The following is a 9,528-nucleotide window of genomic DNA, read 5'->3' as shown; positions in this document are numbered from 1 at the left end:
AACAGAAATTCATTTGGATAGAAGATTATTATTATTATTACATACTTGACTCCACGGAGTCAACAAGCAACATGTCTATCATAATTAACTATGAAGTAATTTACACTCCCTACATCCACTCCACTCACCATGTAAAAAAATCTTCTCCTCATGCTCATCTTCATACAACTTCCAGGAATGGCCTCTCATAGAATCTCTTAACTTGAAGGTCTCTATCATACCTACTCTTTTCCTCCTATCCACCAAACTTGTCACACTTTAAAGGTTAGTAGCATGCATGCACAAAAACAGCTATTGCCTCAGGCAGAAGGCTTAACTACCTGGCTGACTAGATCTCTGGATATGACTCCATGGGGTTTCATAAAGTCCCTGTGTACCAGAGAAAAGTTTGAGATTTGGACTATTTGAAACATTTGCTTTGACATCTATTGAGCTACAACAGGTGCCCACATTGAAGTTTTTGGAGTCATCATATATAATTTGTATATATAAGGATTCTGTTCTACTTATATGAACTGTTCTTTGTTGTAAATTAGTACTCCATTTACATCATAATGGCTATTTGTTTATTTTATATTCTATAGTCTCACTCCTTTTTAAATACTAAAATAACTTTAAAGTAATATACTTTATTAATAAAAATCTCTGGATGAGAGAAAGATGTTGAAAGGTTTTGGAAGAATTGCTTTTTTTCAAGATTTGATAGTCTTTTATATTTAATCAGTTTGTCTTTCGTCTTGTTGATAACAATTTTTAATATGGTGGCTGTCAGCGTTAACCCTATTTATTATATATATTTATCTTGGACAAACATTTCCTGTTGGTTAATCTATTTCATTATCTCCATGTCATTCGTTTTCATTCCCCTGGCCCAGTCCATATTTTCCAATTGCTGCTAGATGTGCATCACTTTAACCTACTCTTTAATGCTAGTCTCGTATCAAAATTGTAAAGAACATGTCATTTGCTATTTAGTAGCTGGTTCAGTGTTTTATAAAATGCATCTATGTCTTCCTCTGGTTGGTGCATAAACTTGTGTGACAATTATTTATTCTAAGGAGCGTTATATACTTTATTTAATTTATAAATATAAGTTCTTTATTTATATTACCAAATAAATTGAAGATAAGGTACAATGGGCTTTGCCTACACACATATGTATATATAGAAGATTCATAAACTTTAAGATGGCTGCCAATTGACATCAGTATGTATTTTGAATGAAGTTCAGTTAACTTTATAACTGCACCACAAGCCTATTAATATTGTTAAAAGTAAGCCCTTGATTATCCAGTCCCATTAGGAATCAATCTGCTGATCAGATAACCACATACATATATATTAGCAAACTCCTCCAATATAATCTAATTCATCCACTTAGAAATTATTTTTCTACAGCTCAACCCCGAACTTGAGGTAAAGCACGTCCCTCAACATATCATATATCTAATTTAGAGAAGTGTGTTACTTTTAGTAGCCAACTGCAAAAGAACATCGCATTAATTCAGATGTAGAACAGTTTCTCGAATAAGAGTACAATTGGTTTTGATACCACCTTTTGGTATCAAATGAAAGGATATTGAAAAGGTGAGATATTCATGTCATGGTGGTGTTATCATTCTTCAATCTATTATGTAAATTCATGCAATTTAACTTCAGTTAAAAAAAAATAACAAAGCAAGATAAGTATAAATTTTGTCACCCAGTTTTCAGAAGGATAAGGTAGTTTCTAAACATAACAGGTTTTTCATAGAGAGAGATGGTGAACAAATATATTTATGTTTCTGAAGTGGAAAAAAAAAAATCTGATTTACAATTATAATTTTTTTTTCACTAATAACAACAGCCTGCAGTATGCATTCCTAAAGTTTTTTCACAGCAAATATATACAGATAAGTGAAATGAAGGTTTCCTTTTTTCCTCTCTCTCTAAAAAAAATACATGACAGACTAGCAAAACCAATATTTGTAGTACAGGTGTTCAAGTTTTCAATGCATATGAAACACAACATGGCCATGTATGTGCAGCAATGGAGTCCGACACCAGGTCAGGGCTGCCATGGATTCCACTAGTCCTACTTGCACTTTTTTTGATAATTGATATCCTTCTTCTTATGTAACACTGAAGGATTTCCACATCACTCTATTTTCTGCCATTCTTTTTATGTCCCCATATAATTTCATTTTCATCCATTCCAGAGTCTATCCATGTTCTCCTCCTCCTTGTTCCTTCTAAAATTACTTTACTCGATTTGCTACATGAGACATTCGTATGCAAATATGAATGTCTCATGTAGCAAATGAGACATTCATATGTCTCATCTCCCTATTCACGATGTCTCTAATAAGACATCGTGAATAGGAAGTAGCCCCTCTACATGAAATTTTGAGGTCTCTTCTGTAGCACCACAACTCGAATGATTGTATTATTTTCATTGTCCATTTATCTAATATCCAGTTTTAACATCTGTAATTTGACACTGACCACACGTTTTGATTTGATGTCAATATCATTTCTGAGGATGTATCCATTATTCCAGAAGGCTGGTTTATATTTCCTCTTTCCTTTTCCCCAGTCTCTGTGAATATACATCCTAGGTAATTGCATGTTTTTTTTTCATTATACTTCCTTTGTTTATTATCATGTATTTAGCCTTTTTTTAAAGTTTAATTCCGTTCCATTTTGGATTATCTTGGTTAGCATTTCTTCCAATTCTTTATTTGAATCAGTTATTAGTACAGTATCATCAGCATATCTTATATTATTTACGTATTTTCCATTGATCTTGATTCCCATTTCCTCTCTGTTCTTCATTAGGTGTTCAATATAAGGGAGATTACGCATCACTGCCTTAATCCTCTTTTAATGTCCATGGTCTTCTCATCTCCTTCCAAGCCAGCTTTCTGTCCCCAGTACAGTTGTTAGATTACTTTCAGGTATTTTTTTGTCAATATCTAAGGATTCCAAATAATTTATCTTGTTTGACTCTGTCAAATGCTTTCTGGAAGTCTATGAAGCACAGATGCATAATTCAATGTACATGATCTGCCTAATTCAATTGTTCTTTCAGTTATACAAGATAGTTTCTAGATGGCATTTATTGTGCTTTTCTTTCCACAAAATCATTCACTAATTTGGTTCTTTATTTTTGCATGTATTTGATTTTTCATTATCTTAGATGTGAAATTCTATACTCTTAACATCTCTATATGTTGTCTTCCCAATCTTTGCATTCTGGTTGCCCATCTCAGTTATAACCTTGTAAATTTCCTCTATATTCTTCCATTGCTTCACTTATTAGTTTGTAAAATCCTTTGTCTGGGCAAGCTGGTGCATGATGATGATAAGGTCTTTAGGTTGTGATTTTACTAGTCTAGAATTTTCCAAGTTCATTTTTCAAAATAAAGCTACACTTTTCCTGTTTTGTGATGATGTACTGTTTTCCATTTGAGAGATGTGTCAAATTGGTCTGCACCTCTCCAAAAAGTTTCTCCTCTTCCTAAGATATCAATTCCCATTTCTTTACGTATTAGCCAGTTTCCCAGATTGATTCATTTCGCTAATATTCCAGGTGGCAATCCTCCTCCTGAGTAGACTTGCCATAATTTTTTTTATTTATTTTTTTTTAATCAAACCGGGACATTTTTGAGAGTTTGCTTAAAACAGAAAGTAACGCCTTCTACGCTAAGTATGAAATGTTGTTTTTTGTTAACCACTCCGTTATTTAGCCTTTTGAATAACGGAGTGTTAACAAAAAACAACATTTCGTAGTAATAATTTTTAATTACTCTTAACTGAACATAACTTATTAAAAAGTTATTAATATTTATCACTAGCATGAACTTTCTTTAAAAATTCTTTGTTATTTTTAATCGCATCGAAAAATTCACTATTAAGTTTGTAGCGCAATACAGCTTTTACTGTTGATTCAGCCATTCTACCTCTTTCTTCACATCATACATTTCATTATTGAGAATATCCTTTCAACAGGTGAAGATGTACCTGGCAGGCTGAAAATGTAGTCTATAATTTGGACAATGAAATGTTCTTTTCTTTGAAATGAGTGAATAGTTGTATCCATTTTTCTTCGCAAATTGTATTTCTCAAAATGTCATAGTTTGCGGACCAAAAAGCTTTTGCATCCTTATTTATTGCATTATTTGCAAGAGTTTCATTACTTTTTTCACCTGAAGCTTCAATTTCCGACCAAGTTAATTCATTGTTGTTTATCCAAGTAAAAGATTCTGCTCCACCAAAACTGTTTTCTCAAAGTCGATGTGAGAAAGATATCAGTCATAAAATTTTGTGTAAACTCTTGTAGTATTGTATTAATATTTCCATTATTTTCCAATATTCTAAAAAGCTTTTTTGCTTCTTGAGGTATAAATTTATTATCATGCCTTTCCTCAATATTTGTTTTTAGTTTTCTAAGTTCAATGACAATATCTATTGCACTCACTTTTGTACTTTCCGTAATCAAGATAGATTTGTTAAACAATTTGAGTTGCCTGTGCACAAATTACAAATACATTTCACCACAATCATTATCAAAGAACTGTTTTATCATCACCGGACAGTGTTCTTGTGAAATAAAATATGATTTCAGTCCCTCATAGATTTCAAGTATTCTGTCAATAGCTAGAAGTAGCAAAAGAAAACGGGTGTTGCCATGTTGAAGAACCTTTTTACACTTTACATCTACAAATTCACAGAATGCTTTTAGTTGAGTGACTAACTGTATAAATGTGGAAACATTTATAAATGTTGACTACTAAAGCTTCTGTTTCAATAGGTAGAACATCAACTGTAGTTTGAAGACAGTTGTGAACGATGTGAGCACTGCAACCAATGCCCACAATATTTCTTCCTAGTTCCTTCTTCAATCGACTGTAAATATTGTTTTCTCCTCTGTTTTACACCCCCAAAATTGGTATTGCAGTTATCTCCACAAAATCCAATAATTTTTTTTGTTAAGACTTTTCATAACCGACATTAAATGGTTTGTCGGTATTTCTGCAGTTTCACTAGGAACTGATTGAAAGTCTCAAAGTTTAACTTTTACTCCACAATCTGGTGCAAAATACCACACAACACATGGCACAGTTTTAATTTTTTTCCTGTTGGAAGAATCAACTGATATCGTCACAAAATTTGTTTTGTTTAAATCTTCACAAAGTTGCTGAAACAATAGTGGCTCAATCACATTAACAATGACAACTTCACATTTTGTTCTACCCGGTCTAAACTTTGTTTCAAAAAGCTTTGATATCAATTTAGATGAACAATTGGCAGACTTAAAGCTGAGATTGTAAATAGTAACATGAAATGCAAAAGTTGCTTCTTTAGCAGCTATTAAAAATTCTTTGTCACTTAGATAGGCACTTTTAAAAAAAATATGGCAATATCTTTGAGGAAGTTCCTGCCGCTGTTAGACTAGCCTTATGTTTCGCACATGTCAAGTGATTTTTTTTTGTCTGAACGCCCACCACGAGCCACAGAAAATTCTGAAGAGCACTGTTCACATTTCATTTTGTCAATATGATGACGAACTTTTTTCAAAAACGGATAATCCTTTTTTTAATTCATCCGTAAACAGTTTCTTTTTGGCATTTTGGGGTTAAATTAATTTAATGAAGTAAAAAAAAAAAACACAAACAACACGCCGAAACGAAACACCGACTCACAATCTAAACTCAACTAAGATTGTGCATGCTCAACAGTGACTTGCGACGCAGTGTACAGGCCAGAGTCAAAGTGGGGTATTTGTGTTGCCTAATCGCCATTTTCCGAGGCTGCACTTTTTGTACTGCATATATATTCTGCACTTTGTCATTTTGTCCCAGTTATTTGGTAAAAATTTAAAACTGGCCAGGACCATACCTTCAAACCAGGACATATGGTAAGCTTACTCCTGAGGATGTCTTTTCCTGCAGTAGCATATTTCACACATTCAGCCTGACATGCCACTGAACCACTCTGATGGTGAGTCAGATCGCATGGCATATTTCTGTGTCTATCCATAATACAACACTGGGGCTAATATTGCCAATCACATAATCATTAATCCCTTCTTAACCCAGCTTGTTCTAACTTTGATAAGCTAGTAATTATATAGTGGATTTTATCCAGGTGTAAGCAAACAAAGTTTGTGTGCCTGAAGTATCTTCAGGACACTGAGGCAACTCATGGTAAAGGTGGATTAAGCGTTCATCATTTTATGTATATTGCTATGCATTAAGGGAAGGACCACTACCCAGACCAGTTTCGACCTTTGAGGTCTTATCAGTGGGAGCCAGATACTAAGCTGGAAGTAATGGAGAAGTCATATTTACCTATACAAGTTGCCAAAGGGTGTCACACCCTATTATTAACATTCTCTGGATTAGAGATAAGTTTATGGAGATGTGCTTTGCATTATGGGAGATACTAAGGCAAGTGATGAAAACTTATACCACCTTTACCACGATTTGCCCCAGTCCTGAAAGTACTTCAGGTGCAAACTTTGTTTGCTTACACTTGGATAAAGGATAAAACCCACTATATAATTATTAGCATAGCCAAATGAAAAATCTTCCATAAAATTAGACAAGCTAGTATATATTTTACTACTAGTCCAAAAGCCTATTAGATTAGGCTTAGCATAAGTCTTAGAAGGAGACAAATCCCCCAGTCAGAGGATGTCTTTATTATTATGTGACACCTCCAGGGAGGGCATCTGCTCTACAACACCATCTCCACCACTCAATCCACCAACTGACTGCAACTCCACCAATGCCATCCACCACTAGTATTTCCAGAGACAATCACAAATATCCATGCCCACGGATGGATTCGAACCCGCAGACTTTTGGTTGGAGAGCAGATAAGCTAATCACTCAGCCAGCCAGGCTGGTCTTAATAGACTGCAGGTGACTGCTCTTCTAAGCACGATGCCCAGACTAGTATCTAAGTGATCTGCAGCTGATTTGGTACCTACACATCACACCTGAATGGTGCAGCATCAGAAGCAGTGCCCACATGCTTCCATTCTAATTCTATGGTGCAACAGTACAAAAGCAATTTCGGCTAGTGCTGTCTTTCAATGCACAAATGGTATCGTTGCAGTGGCTTTTCCTTAGTTCAAGGAAATGACAAATTTTCTATGAGAAAATGTAGATTTCTGCTTCATACTGAGAGAAAATAATCTAGATGCTGAAAGTATAATGAAAATTCTGAGATCTACTCAGAATTTTAACACTCAATTTATATATCTGTGTAAAAGTGAACTTTTTTTTAAACAAACAAGACAGGAAAAATTAAGTTTTTAATTACAGCAAACATTTTCCTAGTACACTGGTTTTAAACTATTAGCAATTGCTGCATAACAGCAGTTAATGGTTGAATAGTGTGCAGTACACAAGCAGTGTTCAACTGCCATTAGTTGACTGTCCTGTTTATTTTATGAAAAGAATATACAACTACTGCATGACAAATCTAAATTGTGCTGGTAAAAATTTTCATATCAAAGATCTTTCTTCAGAATATAATCTTTTAACATCAAGTTGTTAAAATTCAAAGTTTATGGGGGAAAAAAATTCTTAATTTACAAGCAGTTGCACAAGTTATAACTAAAGTTGAACTGTCAAAATTGCAAATTAACCATTTTTAAAAAACAATTATCACAGAAATTCTTCAATACACTGAGCAAACCATCATGAAGTAACTTAACAGGATTATATTTGCATAGCTTAAACTACAGTGATATTCATAGTAAATGGCATTAAGCAAATGTTTTAAGTTAGCTTCTGATAAAATTTAGATGGCTGTGGTATACCAAACTCACAAAATGGTTAAAATTTAGTTACACTGTAGTATACAAATTACTTGGTTATCTCAGTATATAAATCTGCCACAAGCTTCCACTTTGTGGTAAATTTTTGAAAAGGCATATTTCTGAACATTTTCGATGGAGGAAGACTGCATTTTTTTTCCCATAATACAGAACATACTGAAAAATGAACTTATCTGCAAGTTTCATTGTTAAAAAATATAATTATTTGAACTTTAACTACAGTAATTTTACTAGGTAAACTGATGCAAATTTTAAATCAGGTTTCCATTTTACTCATTTTGGACAAACCAGACAAAAAAGTTCCAAAAATACATCCCACTCAGATTCCTTACACCTATGTACAGAGATCCCATGATACCCTACTAGTCTCTGATCCAAAATACATAAAGAATGTACAGAATATCAAGTAAATGGAGTACATACATGAGTAGCTATGTTTTTCATGCATGAGCACCAGTCTGTTGGTCACGTCTTCTACATTCATTTGTACTTCACTCTTATTAAGCAGATCAGATGGTCCAGTCCAACAACTAATCCACTCTATGGAAAGGTTCACGAGCATCTTACATAATTCCTGTACTGCATTTTTATTTTTCTGCAGCTCCTTCACACATGTGTAGATCCAAAAAGGGCACATGCTTGAAACACTTAGGAGGCACAGTGATAGCAACTTCCTTTTTATCAGTCTGCTTCTTTCTCAGTTTCTTGAGGTTCTATATCTCCATTGGAACACTCAAATGACTTGTTTTCAGATGAATCCTGAGAATCTTCGCCTTCAAACTGAGATCTTTTGTCTTCCTCCAATGTTTCAAGACCTAGCAAAAAAAAAAAGTAATTTAATACATTGTAACCAGATTTTAAATATATATCTCAATCTGTTAATTAGCAAAGTTTAAGCCTCTATACAGAACATTATAAAAATGTCTATTTGAAAAATTAATGCCCCGCCTTCATTAGAAGGATTTTAAACTGAAGTCAAAAATTTATTTCATTTTATTTTTTTCAGTGATAGTTTTAATGTTCTTTGCATTATAAAGTAAGATAATTATACATAACACTCTGACAGAACACTTAAATTTGGCTGGTTGGTCCATCTTGTGGAATGAAAAACTACATCGTCATCTCAGAATGGCTAACTAACTATATGAGATAAGAACCCAGGTCTTTCTTGTGGAGTTCTGATGACTAAAGGGATCCTACGTTGATGAGATATGGTGGTTCATAAAACATACTGTGTTGTTAAAAATGTGTACTTTTTTCCCTGTTATAATTATAAAAAAAAAAAAAGGTATCAAATAGCCCTGAAGAAAACATCGATTGATTCAGCCAGAGGGAGGCATGTGGTAAGGTTGTCTGCAAGGATAGAAAAATCAGAACTCCATGGTAGAGGCAGTGAAAAAAAGAAGAAAGCATATCAAAAGTTCCTAACAAATAAGCCAGCTTGTGCTCTTAGAGAATACAGAGACAAATGTAAGAAAGCTAAACACTGCAAAACTAGCTAAACAAAAGTCATGGGAAGACTTTGGTAAGAATATAAAAAATAAATATCAAGAAGATGGCAAGATATTCTGGTGGTTGTTGAAGAGGCCCAGGAATGGAGGAAAGAGTGCTGTAAAAGGAATTAAAGATGATCAAGGTGACATGAAAACTGGAGAAAAAGATATCCTTGAAGTATGGCAGCACAGTAGTAAAAAAAC

The 9,528-nt window shown here is 33.8% G+C and overlaps 1 protein-coding gene across 1 annotated transcript in view; it reads right to left on the bottom strand.

Moving 5' to 3' along the window:
- Positions 1 to 7,290: 7,290 nt before the first annotated feature.
- LOC150105438 (uncharacterized) overlaps positions 7,291 to 9,528 on the bottom strand; it is a 458,416-nt gene continuing 456,178 nt past the window's right edge. The window contains exon 18 of the mRNA XM_090393963.1: positions 7,291 to 8,646. Coding sequence (XP_090250089.1) covers positions 8,513 to 8,646 — 134 coding nt within the window. The 3' untranslated portion in view covers positions 7,291 to 8,512. The remainder of the gene's footprint in view (positions 8,647 to 9,528) is intronic.

Source organism: Typopeltis vanoorti, chromosome 6 (assembly GCF_054136105.1).
Source record: "Typopeltis vanoorti isolate ZY-2024b chromosome 6, IOZ_Tvanoo_1.0, whole genome shotgun sequence".
NCBI classification, from domain to species: domain Eukaryota; kingdom Metazoa; phylum Arthropoda; class Arachnida; order Uropygi; family Thelyphonidae; genus Typopeltis; species Typopeltis vanoorti.
The sequence above is the reverse complement of the archived record's forward strand: the minus strand, read 5'-3'. Positions and strand labels throughout refer to the sequence as shown.